The sequence below is a fragment of the Nymphaea colorata genome, chromosome 1 (assembly GCF_008831285.2).
Source record: "Nymphaea colorata isolate Beijing-Zhang1983 chromosome 1, ASM883128v2, whole genome shotgun sequence".
In the NCBI taxonomy this organism is placed as follows: Eukaryota; Viridiplantae; Streptophyta; class Magnoliopsida; order Nymphaeales; family Nymphaeaceae; genus Nymphaea; species Nymphaea colorata.
Genome location: NC_045138.2, coordinates 14,264,087 through 14,283,994, shown reverse-complemented (window position 1 = coordinate 14,283,994; position 19,908 = coordinate 14,264,087). Strand labels below are relative to the sequence as shown.

Here is a 19,908-nt window from a genome sequence, read left to right as displayed (position 1 = left end):
AATGTGAAATATGTTCAACAATAATATACTTTTACTTGGTGGCATTTGGAATGACAAAGCGGGAAGAAAGAGACGATTAACCAAAAACGGAAAAAATTTCACCAAAAAAGTTTTGGTGGTGACACACTATAAGAATGGGCCCAGAATATTCACTGGGATTTGGATCATGAACTTCATTCATGGTTTAAAAGGCCGGGACGTACACTGCAGGATGTATATGTTAGGCAGTCTCACATTCTTGGGCTCAGGGAAAATGTTGAGATGGGAAAAGGAAAGAGAGACAAAATTTTCCAACCATTGAATCAAACAAACGTCAAAATCGATTAGTGAGAAAATTTTGAGCTAGAGTAATGCCAATTTGCGTTTCATTTTCACCTGAGGAATGGGCAGGCTGGGAAATCCAGTGCATGGAAACTGAGATCCCCAAACACGGCCTTCTTTTGACTAGAATGTACTTTACCCGTCACCGCACATGGTGTTTGAGTGCGATCTTTTCAAGGTCGTGAAGAAGGTCATATCTGAATGCGAATTGAGATAACGAGATTTTAGTACCAAGGATATCCTATACGTGAATTGCAAACCCTTGCAAGAGGAGATGATTGGCCCCATTTTGATGCAGTCTCTCCCTTTCTCATAGCACATAATAAATATCTATACTCCCAAAGGCAGGTATGGAGAAGAAGGGAAGCTGGTTCGAAAGCTTCCAAACAAACATTTAATGCACCAACTGCTCTCTCTCGTCGTTTTCACCAACTTGCATTGCATGTTTGTAGCTTCCTGCAACACACACACCCCTCCCCTTCCATGCACACAAGAAAAATGGCGCACTCCACTATCTATTCGAAGAAAAATGGCGCACTCCACTATCTATTCGAAGCTTCTGGTTATATACGCCGTCCTCGTGTATGAAATTTCATGCGCCATCTTAATAATAACAAAAAAGAATTTGCTCTGCTATCTATCACCCACTTTTGTCTTTTACCGACCATCTCCATTACTAAACTCTCTCTCTCCTAAATGATGAGTAGCAGTTAGGTGAAGAGATTGGTGCGTTGTGGATATGTTTCCTATTTGATTCCGATATGTTTCCTATTTGATTCCCAAGGGTACTATGTTCAGGAGTGGAGCTGAGATTTTTTCATGAGGGAGCCCCAAAGAAAGTTTTTAAATTTTGATAAAGGCCGAAATATTATTTTTCAAAATTTTAATGTAAAAAAAGTAAAAATTTCTAAAATTTAACTCTCTCTCTCTCTCTCTCTCTAGACAGCTTCAACAAGTTCTTTTGTATTTCTTTTCCACCATCCTTCAAGGAATGGAGACCTACAAAAGAGAAAAACTAGAAAGAAAAAATTACAACTCCTCCTTCCCTACAAAAGGAAAAAAGAAATACAAATTTTTCCTTTTCCCTTTCCATCCTACACGGGCAGCCACCAATTCTGCCTGTTTATTCTGTATTTCCCTTTCCTGTTTGTTTCTGATTCCATCAATTCTTCTTCTTTTCTTTTTCTTTTCCCGTTGCCGACCCTTGGCCTACCTGTTCCTCCCCAAAAAACGAGGATTCCGTGGTGCCACTCTGGGAATTCATCGTCTCAGTTTCAGAAACCGAAATGGTTCTCTGGGTGTTGGACCTGCACCATCTGAAGATCAGTTGCAGACGGCACTACGTGTGCCTCTGATATCATTGCCCTACATCACAAATCAAATCAACTCAATTAGCCTAACAAGATTGAGATCGAGCCTTCTTTACTCTCTCTTCTTTCTGCACTGCTATATCAAGAAAACTCCAATTCGCTCCCAAGTTCCTGACTTCTATGCATCAATCATGGACTCATTTATCAGTTTCAGTACCACCGCCCCTCGTTTGGTTGATGGCTTATATATATATATATATATATGGGCCTAATGATGATATTTATTGTGGACAGTACAGTGGAAGTCGGGGACCAGGACCTAACAATGATATTTATTGTCCAGTTGTGAAATCCGATGCCACAGTAGGTGCATCAAATAGGAACATACTCAATGTATCTGCCAACCGAAAAATGCCCATATTTTATGCATTCAAAAAGCTTCCACCCTGTGAGTTTGTTATTATAAGCAGATCACCAAGATCCAGCCCTTAACTGGATCTATTACACAGTGGGCTGGCTTCACATAAGACCTTATCCTGCGTTTGATCATAGTAAGGACCAGTTTCATGACAAACAATGCCTTCTCAGTAGATCTAGCTCGTACGACAGTTCTCCTGAGAGATTATACACAATGGGGAAGATGGTGTTGTTTCATAGAGATCGAGTACCAAGATCATGCCATAGTACTCTAGCTCGTTTTCCTAAGTCTATATTATACTTACAGCTCAATATCGGCAAGGGCAGATGGGTAATTCAATTCTTTTTTTTTTTTGAAAAAAAGACTGGTATATGGTGTCCTTGAGTTTCGCATATTACTGCCTGAAATGCAAATAGATGCTCTATGATATTGTCTAGCATGGGGACGTTCTGAGTTGAAAGCAAACATGAACATATCCAGAGCATCGACGTGAAAGCAATGATATGAAATATTTGAGATATAATATTATCTTGCCCCTCCTAACATTGGTTTTCCTGTAATCAACTATATATAAAAAAAAAAGACAAAATGTGAATTTCCTAATCTATCCCATGATCGGGTATGAATTGCACCTAGACAACTGTAGCTAGCAAGGGTATTCTTGACATTTAGTGTGTGAATAATTGGCCATATAGCAACCAAATAATTCCAAAATTGGTTTCGACATCCTATTTCTTTTGAAATCTTCAATTTGGTGTCTAGAAAGAAAGGGACAGTTTGTCATCTCATTATAAAGGTCGGGTATCGAAATTAATGAAGTTTCGTGGGTTTCTTTTAGCTCGGAGGGGTTTAGGAAATATGTGGCCATTTTGATGCTTCTGTGGGGGCAAAAGAGTAAAAAAAAAGGGTGAGTGGCTTACTCCCTTGGGCGAGAGGCCCATAGAGAGCTCAGAGCTCTTAGACGGCTGTAGTATTCACCGATCGCCAGAAAGCAGCGGGCGGCCTGCCGGATTGTCAGAATCCGGCGAAGCTGGTGCAAGGTCTGCTGCCGGAGATTGTCAGCCTGCGAGCCGGAAAAAAAAGAAAGAAAAAGGAAAAAGAAAAAAGATTAGACACTAAAGAAAAGAACTTGGGAAACAAAACATGCCACTGTTGTGTATCCTACTATGATCATCTTCAGAACAAATCATGTACATGGCATTCGAATTAGGTATGATAAACGTCCATAGAAAAATATTCCCAAGTTTGAATTTGATTCATTAAAGTGTTCTTTTTATGCAATTCAAGCGTTATTCAAAGTTTTCTCTCAAATCTTTTTCACTAAAGAATCTATTTTACTTGCTTTAGTTTATCTGACGTTTCTTTAACTCTTATTTTCAGTTTATTTTTGCTTTTTCTATTGCAATATTCATGAAAAATCAAAAGGCTTTAGAACATCTCTATAATCTCTAAAAATGAAAAACCCCTCTTAATATCATTATTTCCGAATTTTAATCACTAACTTTTACACCTGTGCGTCCATACATTCGTCACTAACTACACCGATTTGACACAATAAAAGCATCCATAGAAAGGCTATGGAGCTTTCTGAAGAAAAAAGAAAAGCCTATGAAGTCCTTTTTAGGTACAACATGCCATTTAAAGAAAAAGAAAAATAGTTGAGAAGCAGTGAAAGTTACTTTTTTTATTTTAAAATGACTACCGGCTTTTAGGCTCTAGAAAATTCTTCTCCAATTTTTTATCAAGTGGCGTTCCTTTTAAGTGTGCTTCTGTAATTTCAATCAACTGAACATTTAGAGAAGATAGCTTACAGTTTTTTTATAATGTGAAATGTACAGAAATCAAATACATATAATGAATGTACAAAAATAAAATGTAAGTAAAAAATGAAAAATATGTAATTGATTCATGCCCAAATACTGATCTAAAAGTATTTCAACAAAGTCTTAAAAGTAAGAGCAATATCATGTTATTTCAAGAAAATATGTGCTGATATGATGCCCTTGTTATAAATTGTTCAACACATTTAGGCACTAAAAACTACTTGTAACACCCAAATGCCTGGATGGTTCTGACTGTGGGATCAATATGAGCTGTAAGTTCCTGCTCTACATAGATTTGAAACTTTTTTTTTTGAAGTTTTTTTGGGCGCCAAGAAAAAAGTATCTTATAAAAAGATGGGAATATTGTCTCAAGCTGCTATTTTGAAAGAGAAAGAAGGGAAATACCATTAATTAGCTGTGAATTTTGAATGACTTATTTTTTAAAGCAATTCGTGCATATCCATTAAAAAAATTTCTCTTGGATGATTAGCTCTACAAATGGTTGAAGACAAAAGGGAAAGATTGTTAAAAATAACGAAGCCAATAGCAATGGGCTTTGCCCCATGTTTATGCCTAATAAGAAATTGATACAAAGACAAAGCCAGCACTCAGCATTGATAATAATAATATGGAGACGTCCTAAAGAAAACTTTAGAATTATTAAGTTATTCGCTTTATTATTCTCCTATCACTTTCATGCATACAGGGACTCCACTCCATGGTCTATTCAATCCAAAATTACTAAAATATTATTTTAATTTTATAGTTTTCATGTTTGTCATGTCCACAGGTGCTTGATACACCAGCTAGGAGAGTTAGCTTAAATCCTCTAAGTTAAGTAAAGTTTATAATTTAAGATTAAAAAAAAAAATCGGTGGTTTTTCGCAAAGTTGAAGAAAAAAAGGAAAGAAAAAGAAAGAAAAGAATCTTTTGAATGCACCGGTTTCATACGAAATCCTTTTCAAATAGTCAACCCGTTTTGATAATGTAGAGAAAGCCAAAGCACATCAGAGAAATCTAAAATGAACTGTTGAATATTGAGCGTGGCCGGTGTGGATATGGACTTCCCATGACAAACATCCCGCAACCACTCCCATTTTGACAAAGTTAATTTCTTTTACTGAATCCGTAAATATAAAATAAAAAAACAGAAATGAAGCAAAATAAAGTTAGTTTTTGTCTTAATGAATATGTAGATATAAAAATAAAACACAAAATTTAATTGAAAATGAAGATAATTTCTTGCATAGACAATCTAGATTTGTCTGTACACTACAAAATATAAAAATTAACGCCTACGACTTTTACGTAATAAAAAAACTAGATTAAAGAATTACATAGTTTTCTTTACTTTGTGTTTTGTTAGGGTTGGACAAAACAAACTTGTGGGGCCTTTAGAAAGAAACGAGTGAAGACAATATGAGGTTTTCAAGAAGGATCAAGCTCAACAGAATGAAATGACCAAAATACCCGTTTGAATAAGAGAGAGTGGCAGAAAGCCGGTCCGGACCTGTCGGACGAATCCTTCATAATTGGCAAGCTTGCCGAGGGCTATGGCCATCTGACCCATGTAGTTGCCGGCGTCCGGTCCGTGGCTGAGAGAGCCGGCGGCGATGGTCTCGGCGAGCGCCTGCTGCAACGAGTCGAGTCCCTGTGACAGCGCTTCCTCCGCCTGCTGGGACGACTGTTGGAGGCTGCAGATCCCCAAGAACTGCTGCTCCGTCAACGGCTCCAATTGTGGTACCAGGATCTGCACCGGACCAAGGGTGAAATAGTCATTTCAATGTCAATTAAATTAGCAACCAAAATAAATGAGCACCTAAAAAAAAGAATGCACTAATCTTGAGAAGCTCATTTTTTTAAGAAACTTGTTTGGTCTCAAACATGAACTTTTTCTGGTACCAGAAATACCCTTTATTTTCTGACTTTTTTTTTAAAAAAGAAAATTCTTTAACCTTATTTTTTAACTCTGGAGTTCACTTACTTTTGAAGTTTTTGAGAGGAAAAAAAAAAAGAAAAACAGTTGTTATCATGCAACATGCTGAGGGGCAACATGGTCATCGAAAAAAAGACATAATGAAAACGAAACTACGGGATAATAATTTAAAGGATGTCAACCCTGACGTCCGTGTCATGTTTGGTAAGATGTCAATTTCATGAAATCCATGACTTGAAGATCTTAACTGGCACCGTTATTTCCAAGCGGATCCCACGGAGCTTGACCGAGTTCATGAACTTGGTCACGCTTTACTTGGCACTGCCGCACCGGACATATAAGAGTTGCTTCTTCGTCTTCATCGATCAACTGGTTTTTCTTTTCTTTTCTTTTCATTTTACTAATGAGTTCAAGAAAACTATTTTTATATCTTTAAATTTTAAAAAAGGCAACTCTGTCTCAGCATATGTTTTATTTAATTTTTTTCAATTAAATGTGCCTATTTTATTTAAGAAAAAATAAATGCAATAATAAATTATGACCGAGTTCAATACATTAGTCATGAAAAACGTAATTTCTATCAAACGTCAGCGACACCGCGCGGTCGCCAGAATTCCGAATCTTGCGATAGTTTTAAGTGCAAGTTTTAGAAAGCATTTATTTGCATTAATTCATAGGTTTCAAATAACTTAAGACCATCAGTGACAGTACTCAATAAATATACCAACTTAATTGCAATTTCAATCCCGGACCTAACTTATAAAACTGCCGAATATTTGTGTACGTGTCACTAAAATTTCTTAATTTGTGGCGTAACAACATCATCTTTAATTGTTAAGTATCACCTTACAGACGTTTTGGCACAAACAGACGCTATATATATATATATATGTATATAATAAGAGCCGACAAAATGGAAAATATATTATTAGAATAGGTGACAAGATGTCATCAATTTACAAAAAAAAAAAAACACACAAAGAAAAAGAAAGTACATGCATATGAGAGAGAAAGATGGAGATGTGAACTAATTAAATATGAAGATTACGTGCACTTATTATGAGTTACTAATCAACATAAAGTCAATATACTAACTGTTATTCATGTTTTCAAAACTGAACATATAAAATATCGTGACATACCAATGAAGTTCATAAGACCATATAATAAGCATGCATAATCATTATATTCACATATTCTAAGCAATCTTGGAACCAGATACATATGATCATCAGGCCAAGTTGCCAACAATAGGTTAGGGACGGCTTAGCCATTTATGAAGAGCATAGAAGCACACTTCGATCTTTCGTGACGAGAAAAGTGGCATATGAGTGGATTGGCTTTTCTTACCTTGAGGAGATCAGATGGCCGGAATCCGCCCATCCAAAGGAAGCAGCGTTCTGCCGGAGTCTTCCACATGCCTGAGAACAGGTGGAAGACATCCGTTTTAGCGGCGATGCCTTTGAGGCGGAAAATCTCGTCATAGTGTGAGAGGCAGCTGTCGACGATCACCCGGAGCTCGCCGTCCGGCAAGTGAGCGTGGATTCCGGCCTGGAGCTCAGACATGTGCCGCTGGTCCTCCTCCAGCCATCTTGAGTGTTCCATGTCAAAGATTGCTGCACCTGAACAAGAACATTGCATGGGAAATAATTTCCTTCAGGTCCTTGCTTGTTTCTAGAAATAGCGCCACAGCACCCAAATAGATAACTTACATGGCCTACAAACCCCAGGTTGCTTTTCAATGCCATATAAATAAATAAATAAATAAATATTACATACACATATGTAATTCTTACAAAATGAAGAACAAGTGGGTCTTTGTTTATAATTACGCCTACCAACCTACTTTTCCTTGGACAATTTATTCCAACATTTATCGTTGACTGTAGAAGGCCACCCCAAATTCATGAGTATAATATTGAAGAATGGAGCAGGAACACCGTGTTTACTTCTAAGATAAGATATCCTAGCTTCTTTAGTTCTGTAAGGTTTATTATAATTGTTTTTTTCACATTTTTCTGACCAACCGAAGGGAATCATGTTTTCAACAGTTCTAGAAATGAAAGGGAAACGGAGATAAGCATGAACCCTTTGTAGAATAAGAAGTAAATCTCAAATCTGGATATTATTATGAAAAGATATAGGAGGATCGTCATCGGCATGGTAAAAAATTTCAGGAGAATGCCAACTAAACTCGTGACCATGATATTTTTCTCTTTTCGTTTTCCAGGATTTATAAGTACTAATTCAAGTATGAGACTTACCCTCAGTCCTATCATTTTGCTCGAGTGATAGATTTTTGTGAACTTTCTCAACTTAGATTTGTTTTTCAAGGGGGAGCCGTTTTCTACACCAATAGCAAATATATGCAATTTCCATCTTATAAAAGGTGTTTCTACATATTTTAAAACTATAAAGAATTAATAAGTTTTGAGGCTTATTTGACAGCGCTCTCTCTCTCGCTCTCTCTCTCTCTCTATATATATATATAGCTACCACTCATATATGTTTGTATATATGTACCTATTTGCTTTTTACCTTTTTCACTTTTTGGTGAATACTACTGACCAAAGAAAGATTCAATTATCTAGAAGGTACAGATATGAGCATGGAAGTTACATTCACTGTTTTTGTATAAGTGGATATTCAAAATTTCACTAAACAATATAAAAAGAATTAATAATAATAATAGTTACAGTTATGATAGTTGATGACGATAAGGATGATGGTATAACAACTATTTCGTGATTTTTATATGGAAGGATTGACCTATGTGAGGTGCACGGTCTCTTTCGCATAACCACAGCCATTATTTTCAAATGCCAATAGAAAAATAATATGGTTGAAATTTTTTGCACACGTTATAAGTTCGTCAAAGCAGAAGAAATCTTGGAAAATTTAACTTGAAAGGGAAGGTGGTATCTGAAAATGGAGTCCTTTATGAAAAACATATACTGATAATCAATCAAGCATGGAAAATTATCAAAAAGGGGAATGAATAAATAAATAAATTTGCACCTGAGCTAAGATTCCCACCACCAGCTCCTGCCAAGAGAAGACCCTAAAAGTTCAAATATTAGAGCGTATGAGAAAAACCAGGAACCTAGAACCAAAAATTATTTAGAAAATTTAAAAAAAAAAACATTGATGATGAATTTGAAGTGAACCTGTGATCTTGCCCTTTGGAGTTCTTGCTCTAGCTGGTTCAGTTTTATCCTACTGTTCTCTAACTGCTGCACATAAGCCTTCAGAAACAAATAATAACAATTAACAGCCTTTTCTCTAACTAAAATAGCAATTTTGGACTAGAGGAAAACAAAGTGGTTCACGAATCATGTGCAATATCATTTAAAATAACTCTAATTTCTGATATATATATATATATATATTCACAGTATCGCCGAAAGTTGGTAGTCGAAAAAGGTTTGTTATTCTCTTTTTGGTGTTTTCTGCAGTAAATGGATCGATGAACATCCCAGAAACAGAAAAGAATAAAAGCTCACCTTCTTTCTTAGCCGGCTTTTTCTTGCCGCCTCCCTATTCTGAGCTAACCGTCTCAAGGTCTGAAGACAAAAAAGCGTCAAAAGTTGCAGACTTGAAATCTTCATATTGGAAACAGGAATTCATAAGAGAGTTCAACGAATTTTGTTTAGAAAAAGAAAAACGAAGAAGAAAAAGTCCAGGAAGAAAACAACAACAGGAGAGGATAAAAGTAATGAATGAAGAAAAAGAAAGAAAACCATTGTGCACGTATTCTGCAATTCCTCACCTTGGCGTCCGATATCTTCGAACCATCCTTCTCCGAACTCGAGGAAGCTGCCTTCTTCTTTAAAAAAATGAAGTACCATGAACAAGTTAGGCTTCAACAAAGAAGACAGCATAAGCATAAATTAATGAAACAAATATTTCTGTTCAAAGAAAAGTTTAAGGCTTATTCCTGCTCTTGAGGTTAGATGATATTAGCAATAACAATAGCAATGATCGATGGGGTGGGGTTGTTGGAGAATGTTACCATCCTCTAGATCATGTAGAAGCCTCAGATGCAGTGGAGAAATTGGTGAAGCATCATACTCAAGTTTCACTGGTAATATACGTTTCTGGGACTTGGGTCATAAAGGTTCTTATATATGATGGTACTTCTCATGGTGATGATTCATCATCACCATACTATTAAAAAAATAACATGTAGACTCCCATTATTAACATTATTATTATTCCATTAAAGAAAATGTTTAAATGCATAACTAGCAGTTACCCCTTGAAATGCGCCTTGCTTTTCCTTTGAAAAGAAGAAAATTAAAAAGCTTGCAAATGCCATAATTTTTTTTTTTTTTTTTTTTGCGCTTGAGATCAGCCGAGTCATGAAAATAACCAGTGAGAAGAAATAATATATGCATATGATAGTGATAAAGGTAAACGACGTCGCTTTTTGGCTTGATATTTTATCTTCAAAGGTCGAAGTTTTCAAAACTCGGATGGGTTGCGGTGTCTTCTGGTTACTTAATAGAGAATAATACCGCCACCAACAATCTTTTTCGAACAGTGGTAATCATGATAATGATAACAGAGCAGTGCAAGTTTAAAGAAATTGTTGGCAGTTGACAGGAATCAGCAGAATTAAAAACAAAGGAGAAAGAAAGAAGAAGAAGAAGAAGAAGAGAGAGGAAGAAATTGGGAAAAGGGAAGAAGCAGGAACCTTGTCCGGAGGCTTCAATTGGTTGCCGGGAGCTGCTGTTGGGGTCCGGGAAGAAGGATCAAAGGCCATCTCCGCCGGTCTTGGGTTAGGTTGGTGCCCTGGCGGTAATTGGTCGGACGCTTTTCTACTACTCATGGGAGACTCTGATTCAAAATGAGCGTCTGCTGCTCTGCAGGAGGCCGTATTCTGAGCAGATCCCGAATCTGTACTCTCTGCTGACCGGGAATTCGTCTGCCAAAAATATTCCAACCTCTCCTTTGGTCACAGTATCCACACCTTCTTTCGAAATGGTGTACATCTCATGAGAGAAAAAGGGAGAAAGAGAGGGATTACTGACCCCCGGTGGTGGTTGAAACCTCATTGGCCATGAAGGAAAGATGTCCAGAGTTGGAGGTCTACCGCCTAAGAATGCTGCAGAAAAAAGGCGGTCCAAATTCTTTGATCAAACAATAATAAGAGAGGAAGGAAACCCGGGAATAAAAACAAAAGCGAAATTACTAGCTGTCTCCATTAATTTGTGATGGTTTTCACAGGAGAGGTGAGGGAAAGGGAGATGGGGGAGGGAGCAGGGCTGGTATTCTTTCCGTTTTTGCTGTGTCATGCTATTCAAACTCTCTGACTCGGAATGATTACCACGACCAAATAGGTATGCTGCCTCGTGTACCATTTCTCAAATCTTGTTACAGGTCTCTCTCTCTTATCTCTCTCGGAGCAGGCAGTTACAGGAAAACGTCATCAGAGTATGAAAAAAAGAGAAAGGGAGGTGAAGGATTGGACACCCACGCTTTCTGTCTCCATCGTCTCCTATGCCTACTCCATGATGAATCTTTGGCATGAAGGCCTCCTCCAGCTCCCCAAATCCATAAGCGGCTCCATGTTCATCTCTGCCACAACCACCATGTTAGCATGAAAGAAGAAAGCTTAGAAAAAACACGGTATAAGACAACCCAAGTGAAAAAAGGAACAAAATTTTTAGTTTTCTTAAACAAGGAAATTCCTCTAGGAGGAGTAATAGAAGCAGTTGGAAATTGCAGGAAGTGAGGAAAACAACAAAGGAAGAAATGATCTTTTCAGATGAAGAAAGGAAAAAAAAAAAGAAGACTTGGGTAATCGAGCAACCAGTACATGAAGCTGGGCTGTGAAGGATGGATTCCATGAAGAGTCCCGCCGTAGACCAGATGCTGATGAGAAGGCTCTGGTTCTGATAAACCAGGCTGTGCAATTCTGTTGCTCCCCATGCAAAACTATTGCAAACTCAGCATCATCTCATCAGGGACTCCCTTCTGCTCCCTTAAAATGATATCAGTTCACCACATGACCCCCTCTTTCCTTCCTCCTTTTGCGTGTGAAACTGTTCAAATTGCAGACAAAAAAACTACAACTCTTTATGGGTGAGAAGATGGTATTGCCTCCTTAACTTTTCCTCTTGAATTTTTGTACCCGATTCTCTCTAATAAGCCAGGATGGGAGACTCTCTCTTCTGCAAAAGAAACTGATTATTCTGTTGGGCTTTTAACCATAATGTCAGGCCAGCCATTCATCTTTTGACATCAGAAGCGGATCAAATCCGTAGGTTCCACAGGCAGGCTTTGTCTCCATCTCCAAGGAGGGATCGGGTGGGGCCAGGACCCCAAAAGCTAATTAAATAAACGGGGTGGCCCCCATCTCAGTCAGCCACTAACATCACTGACTCCTACTCCACTCCTTAACCGACTGCATTTTTTTCTCCCTCTGCTCATTTCTTTAGGCCCTCACAATGGCCCAAGTTTAACTCAAGGAAGCCCAGCATTTAATATGGATAGGCCCCAATTTAATACCAATAAATTAAGTTTGAGGGGCTCTTGTCATGTTGGTCCAATCCCATTTTATTCATTTGGATGGGTTTACCTGACATCCCCTTGTCTCTTTTTTTTTTTTTTTCTGAATTAACAAATGCACCACATCATTCAACCAAAACTTAGAAAAATATCCCCCACAAAACAAACCCACTTCCATTTTTAATCCTTTCCTTGAAATGGACATGTTTGGTGTTATCTCCTCGTCGATTAGTCCACATCGATGTGCTTGTCAATACCTAAAACAAGAGGGCAAACCCCTTCCCTTCCCTAAGATTCCCCTTCTATTATTAGAAAAACCATGCCCTTTGAGGGGGTTTGGTGCCCTTGGGTTTACCATTCGGTCTTGGGTTTCCCTGGGATTTCTTTTCCCAGGCTACTGCGTTTGGTATGTTTTCCCATGGATCGGTCAGTGAGATTCTTTGCACACAATCTTCCGCAGGAGTGTGCAAATCCATGATCTTATTCCAAGTGATGACGAGTTGGAAATCAGGTCATTGACGTATTAGCTCTCATGGGTGCTTGATTTGATCAATGAATTGCCTGGTTGGAAGTGGGTCAGATATGGATCAATTAATTAGGCGTTGCCAATCAAATTGTATTAGAATTTAGTAGAACCAAACTTGTCAAAACTGCCAAGTACCAGATTCAAGAGTTAGCTATCCTCATTTTAGGCTAGAAAACTCAAGACCCATGACAAAAAAACTAGATGCAAGGTGATAATTAGAGGTTAAGAGGCATAGTTACTAAAAAAATGCATGAGATGTTAGAATACATTTTCACCTGGCTCAATGTCTTCCAATCTTGGGTATCTTTTCCGTTTCTGCGTTGCAGTATTTTCAGTCATTGGAGATCAGGGTCTGGACAAATTAAGAAGAAAAGAGAAGGTCGAAGGGATGAACTGCCAGGAACATTCCCTTACCTAGTACAACAGAGAGGTTGGACCTTTCAGGCTTTCCATGCACCAACTTTCAGACACTGTTATACCATGTTTTAATTAGTTCATCCCCACAATGTAAATATTTTTATAATGTCAACCGAGCGACCTACTTAGATAGGTAGCACGACTCCGTGAACAATTATTCGCGTAGCACAATGATTGGCCTTGTTGTAGTTTGCTTGCAATAAACAACTAAGTTTTTAAAATGCAACATGTATGGTTCGATCTACCTAAGGCTCATTACAACGTTTTTTTTTTTAAGACGAAGAATATTAGGATTTCTCTTTTTTTTAAAAAAAAATGAAGAAAAGAAAGTTTGTTGGTGGTAGGAATTATTCAAGTCTTTTGCTCACGACCAACCATGTCACTCGTGGAAGGAAGGAGGGGGGGGTATCCATATCTTCTCAATCTACAGGAGTGAGTTCTGATTGGCCTGAACAAGATCTTGGCACATAGTTTTCGAACACCAATGTACTTTACTTCTCTTTTGCTATTAATTTTAGCATGTCCCAAAAGAATGGGGCATAGGCACATGCGATACCAACATGGATCTCTTAGTAAAATGAACTTTATGCGAGCCTCAATGAATCATAGCTTACCTCACTGTGTGCCAGCTTTTCTCTGAAATGTGGTTATGATTTTTAATTGAACATCATCGGAAACTTCATTGTCCTATAAATTTGATGTTAATGTTCTCGTGGGTCTTCTTGCTTTCAATACCCTCTACACCCTCCGCCTTCTTCTTCTTCTTCTTCTTCCTCCTCCTCCTCCTTTTTAGTGACATCTGAATGACGGTTTAGACTGGTCCCTACCAGATTATGCCATTTACTCTGACTGCGGATCGAAGCTTTGGCATTTTCTAATTAAGACTCCAAGCCTAATACATCATTGACCAAGAAAAGGGTTTCTATCTGAGCCTTGCCCAAGTGGGTGGAGGTTTAGGTTTAGCTGGGAGCACCCTTTCTTAAGTCCAATTGTACACAGACCTATCATTCAAGTGCTAATTCTGAATCAATCATGAAAAATTCCGAGTTCATTTAATTGCTTCGCGAGATGAACTTTTGCCAAAATTGGCTTTAATTACTGGTCGTTTTGGAAGCAAGATTACACGCTAAGAGACGACCGGGAAGATGCTTTAATGGATGAATGGCGTGAGTTCAAATTCCTGTCATCCGCTCGACGCTGAGAAAGGATCACTGAGATCGCATTGACATGGCTTGGCATTCAGTGAGTCCATTTCATCTGCCTAATTAAGATTTCTTGTAATGATTTAGATATATTGAGGATTCATGCACCTTGAGTAGGTAGGTTAGTTGGCTTGCTTTTGTTTGTCAAAAAGATTCGTAAACAACTTTAGGAACCTTTTTGTTGCAGAGTAGTGAGCATCAAACAGCATGGAGCTACTTTACAGGTAGAACTGTGGAACAAAGACACGATTGAGACAAGGTACATGGCAAAAGGAAAAGTATATATAACTGGAGGAATACCAAAATAGTTACATAAGGTGCCCCAATTTTTCAGAGAGAGACATTTTGCTGCAAATATAACCATGTGGATGTCATCCACAAATTCAAAAACTTATAAACCGATATATCACATTCATATTTATGTTTTTCGTCCATATACCTGTTGTCATAAACATTTTAGAATTTGACGGATCTACATCCAATCCATACATCAAAAGTTTCGTATAATACGCTGATCTTAGGTTTTTAAATCTGTTAATTCATTCGTGTGGCTATGTCATGTAAAAAAAATGAATACAAATGAATGTCAATGCTTCTGGTGTGATGGAGTGCATTTCTGTAGACGGTGGAAAATGAGGGTCTACTATAGAAAATTATACAACTTTCTTAATATGAATAAGGTGTTTTAAATATTATAGGCAAAAATTTTCGTACGATAAGGAAGCAAGCTTTTCATTTTTCAGAAGCGACTCTCTAAATGCTTCAACTATGTAGTTTCATCTTCGAATCACATTTTTTTGGGGACTGAGATCCTTTGCTTTTTAAGAATCTTACAGTGATATGCAATCATCATAACTAAGCATACCTAACAAGTATTGTTTCACATCTAGCGAATTAAATTGATAAATTTGATATCGTTTATTAGCATGTGAGTTAAAGCATGCCCCTCCCCTCTCTCTCACTCACATTATAAAGGTTGATCTTGTTAAATGAAGTCCACCCCAACTTCTTTCTTGCATCATCAGTTCTATTTAGACTTTGACATACTTGGCAAGACATGACAGAAAGCAACGGGCCAGGTTTCAACACAAGCATCAGCATGGATCTAAATTCATCAAACCCTGTTCACAGAAAGATTGGCACTTTTGTACTGCGTAGATGCTTCAAATAAAATATCACATAACATGGAAAATGATGAGGTTTCCTGGCAAGATAGAGGGAGCAAACTCTTTTCTGAGCCTCCAAAGGGAGCAGCCATGGCCTGTTATTTTCTTCTCTACAGCTTGGGATTTTTTTTTTCTCAAACTTTCGTTAAAAGATCATTCAAATTTTCTTGCTTTCATCATTTTTTTCATAGCCAATCTTTGAAATAAAATAAAGTATAAAGAATCATAACTTTTCAATGGCAGCTTTTGAAAGTGCACCTATAGATTGCCACTGAGAAACTACACCACATTAACATGTCATGACATCTACCATCAATTAAGATGGAACAATAAGCAAATTGAACCCATTATGTTGCAAAGGAACTCGACCCATTTGCGATGCATTTTGGTTTTTTCTTGCTATAAATGATGGGCAATTGACCAGATCTAACCCTTATCAGTCCTTATAAAATGCTGGGATAGATTAGAACCTCAAGCACAGTGTGGCTCCATATCCACCACATGTTGGCCACTGAAGGAATCAAAACTCATGATTTGCTGATCCGCACGCCTTGCACATTTCAACGCTTCCAGTAAATGGTAAACGTGAGAGAGTTTGCTTTTTCCATGTATAAAGAAACTTAAATAGAGTCCAAAACAGATTCTGGACAAACGCTGAAAGATTATTAAATGCAGCCTCCGATTGGTAAGATGGGCAACACATACTTCATGAGGTCATGGTGGCTTTGGTTTATGATGCGTCTCTAAATAAATAAATGGTACTTGAATACATTTTCTCAAGAAAAGGGTATACATTGAATGTAACTATTAATTTCAATTAAATTCACATTTTAAAATATTTCTGCACAAGATTGTTTATAATGAGTAGTGGATTACATTATTAGTTGCTTAAAAGAGTGTCACTGCTCATTATTGTTAATCTAGATTGAGAATCTGAATGAACTTATTGTCAATCTATATTCAGATTCTTAATGAACCAAATAGAAGCAGAGAACACGAAACCAAGGGATGCAAGTTGTATAGGTTCAGGCGTCATCGGCAAACTTGAATTGGGTCTATGAGTTAGACTAGATTATGACAAAATTTCACTCCTGGCTAACCAGACCGCTTCCCCTATTTGTCTCAATCTGATTAAGGTGAGATGTCGTCTCTATGTTTGAGAAAGCTTAGAGTTCAGCATGGAACTTATGCTGGTCAGATGGGTACCATTCTGTGGTCGAGCTAGACTGCTAGGTAGACCAAAGGGGGTCCGTGATAAAGCCAATAAAAAGGTGAAACATTTTCTTGTTTGATTTCAGGGTGATTGGTGATTGGTGGGTAAAACTTAAAGTCACCCAGTACACCAAGAAAAAAATCGGATACGCCTGAAATTTATACGCACAAGAACAAGACAGCTAAAAGTAGTTGGGCGTTAAAATTATCAAACCAAACAACTAATCCATTTTTAAAGTAAATTTAAGTTTTAGATGTGATGCAGCTAACGAGGGGAGATACCCAAAGAGGCCCAAGTTTTTCTGTACAAGATTGAACTGGGAATCGAAAGGAAAAAAATAGGAGGTGACACGAAAAATTGCAAAATAACATACATATATGGAATGGGGAAGGGAGAGATTCATAAAGCTGACCTCCACATAGCTAGGACAAGGCTCCCTGATGACGATGATGATGACGATGAAGATACTGGTGTTCTAGTTGGTCGAAGGTCGGAATTAGTTACACAAAATTTAAGGTAAAAACTGTGCACCTTTGCTTGCTCTGTGATCTAATAAAGGAATCCCATTAACAAAAGATGCTCATTTGAGTAGGAAGACTGACCAGAATAAAAGCCACCTCTCCCTCAAGGTCAAATAATAAAATACTTATGAAGTATTAGATTTTTCAACCTTACAAAACAAGAAACACCAAGAAGGCACTAGCTTATACTCTAGAATATGATAAAAATTGAAACTAACAAAACTACTAGAATTTTTCAACCTTCCAAAACAAGGAACACCAAGAAGTCACCATATTATACTCTAGAATATGATAAAAATTGCAAACCAACAAATCTATTAGATTTTTCAACCATTCAAAACAAGGAACAAGAACGCACTAGATTCTATTCAAGAATATCATAAAAATTGCAACTGATAAATCTCCCAAAGAAGTTCTCTTTTGTCCAAGTCTTTCCCTCTTGCTGACCTGATGCCTTCCCTTTTCTAAGTAGGTTAGGTAGATTTCTACAGTTAATTATGGATCCAAAAATAACTACATAGAAAGCTGATGGTCACTGCAGGAAGAATAACCAGGCGATCAATTCTGCAACAAGTCCAGTAATTGGATAGAGAATATCTAGCATAACACAATTTAGTTATGTACACTTTCCAGAAGTGGATGATATCTCAGAACAGAAAAATCTAAAGCTCTAAAGTCTAAAAAAATAAAATGTGGGGTGTTCTCTTTAAGGCAAATACCCATATCACAGCTTTACTTGCGACCATATACATGTTTCATAGGATGTCAATTGCCACGTAAAAGGGATTATATCAGTCAACTAGTCAAGAACAAGGCAGCTCGATTTAGCCCCTAGCCAGAATAATGCACGAGCAGTCAATGCAACCATGATGGAGCTGATCCCCCAGTCCAATTTAATGATCCTGCAGAAATAGGGTTCGTGTAGAGAGCATAAGCATAGCAAACTAGTCAGACTGAATGGGCGATCAGCTCTGGGAATTTATCAACGTCATAATCTCCCAATCTGAAGCTGAATGCTGTTTACACCTGAGGAATACCAAATTCTACAACCCAACTCCAAGTAGATCAATCTAATTTGGTATCATACATGATGTTGGAAATACGGGACTGAGATATTGGCAGCACAAATGGGAACTCTTGGGATCTTTGCAAAGACAGTCATTAGGATGGGAAAAGCACATTTCTTTCTGTTCTACACATTCTGTTGTGCTCCACAAGTAACAGAAACTTGAGATTTGGCAAGGTTTAGGCAAGAACTATTAGTTCTACTATGTTTCACATTTCACAAGTTGGTGGAACATGCAAATAAGTGTATAACTATGTAAAACAAAACAGAAACAAAAAACACGCAGCAGCAAGTCAAAGCATTGCTCTTCATATTCCATAAAATGGTTCAACATGCAGAAAGTTAATGATTAATCACCTTTCTGCCTGTATATGAAGGATTATGAAATTCTCTCCTCTGCACTGCCTCATCCTACCGCATATACACACACCCATTCATTATCCAGGAATCAGTTCTTGAAGTCTAACCACAATTTCTACAATATAGTTTCTGTGCAGACATAATCCATATTATCTCATAAATAAATCAAGAACATCATGCAGTCTAAATTGTTTATATACTCAAATCAAAAAAATGAAACAAAAAACTCAGGAGGAGACAGAGCATCAATTTGCATCATGAACAATGTTACAAAAAGCAGGAAGATGGTCTGCCTAAAATTTAGGAACTCAAGGTGCCTAAACAAACCATATACTCAGAAAACCACCCTGATATCTTATGGAAAAACTAAGGAGGAGACAGAGCATCAATTTGCATCATGAACAATGTTACAAAAAGCAGGAAGATGATCTGCCTAAAATTTAGGTACTCAAGGTGCCTAAACAAACCATACACTCAGAAAACCACCCTGATATCTTATGGATGTCAACGACGAACCTCAACAACATAGATTAAGTAAATCCTCTAGATCTTGTTCAATGTGCAAGGATGCAGAACTGCTGAGATAACGCATCACACAAAATCACATTTTGGTGAAATGCTGTTTATTACATGCATGCACACAAGCAAACAAACACACAACCTCACACATGTACACTTCTATTAGCAAGCATATCCCATATACCACACTGACATGACATGACAGATTCCACATGACACTGCATGAATGGAATTGCACCAATGTTGCACATGAAGACCATCTCATTAAGAATTTTCTATGTCCTTTTATTTTTTTAATTGGATATTTTAATCAATTCACATAACTTTCCCTTAGAATTTGTCTCCAATTACATAATAGTTCAATTTCAACTTGGTTTTACTATTTGAATTTTTAGTTTACAGTAATTTTCAATTTGTTTCCCAAGAACTTGCATCTTATATATAAAACACATGTTTGTGTGTATCATCTGAATATGACCTTTGTTGTGAGAACTGCCAAATTTTACTGCCTATGCCGTTATCGTGTTTCAGCCCCACATCCACATCCATGTGACACAAGCAAGCATGATAATTTAGACACACAAAGACCACACGGGC

At 37.5% G+C, this 19,908-nt stretch overlaps 1 protein-coding gene across 3 annotated transcripts; it reads right to left on the bottom strand.

Annotated features, from left to right (window-relative positions):
* Positions 1-1,260: 1,260 nt before the first annotated feature.
* LOC116245774 (transcription factor TGA2.3-like) lies at positions 1,261-12,020 on the bottom strand. Of its 3 annotated transcripts, none has more exons than XM_031617327.2 (12): positions 11,630-12,020; positions 11,288-11,388; positions 10,842-10,915; positions 10,505-10,735; positions 9,578-9,634; positions 9,312-9,371; positions 8,976-9,053; positions 8,827-8,869; positions 7,159-7,430; positions 5,383-5,622; positions 2,970-3,112; positions 1,261-1,686 (listed from the first exon to the last, which is right to left on the bottom strand). In XM_031617327.2, the coding sequence occupies exons 1-12, from the start codon at positions 11,740-11,742 to the stop codon at positions 1,596-1,598; spliced, it is 1,503 nt and encodes a 500-aa protein (XP_031473187.1). In that variant the 5' UTR covers positions 11,743-12,020; the 3' UTR covers positions 1,261-1,595. The 3 variants fall into 3 exon arrangements, with proteins under 3 accessions (XP_031473187.1, XP_031473188.1, XP_031473189.2); XM_031617328.2 differs by having other exon boundaries at positions 9,578-9,631; XM_031617329.2 differs by lacking the exons at positions 11,288-11,388; positions 11,630-12,020 and adding an exon at positions 11,003-11,178.
* Between the last annotated feature and the right edge of the window lie 7,888 nt (positions 12,021-19,908).

What these genes read in the sequence shown, in the direction of transcription:
- LOC116245774 (XM_031617327.2), bottom strand. Translation starts at nt 11,742, where the DNA reads ATGGGGAGCAACAGAATTGCACAGCCTGGTTTATCAGAACCAGAGCCT. An exon ending in AGACGATGGAGACAGAAAGC is followed by an intron (nt 10,916 to 11,287) that starts GTGGGTGTCCAA and finishes TTTTTTCTGCAG; the next exon opens with CATTCTTAGGCGGTAGACCT. An exon ending in TGGTGGGAATCTTAGCTCAG is followed by an intron (nt 7,431 to 8,826) that starts GTGCAAATTTAT and finishes GTTCTTGTTCAG; the next exon opens with GTGCAGCAATCTTTGACATG.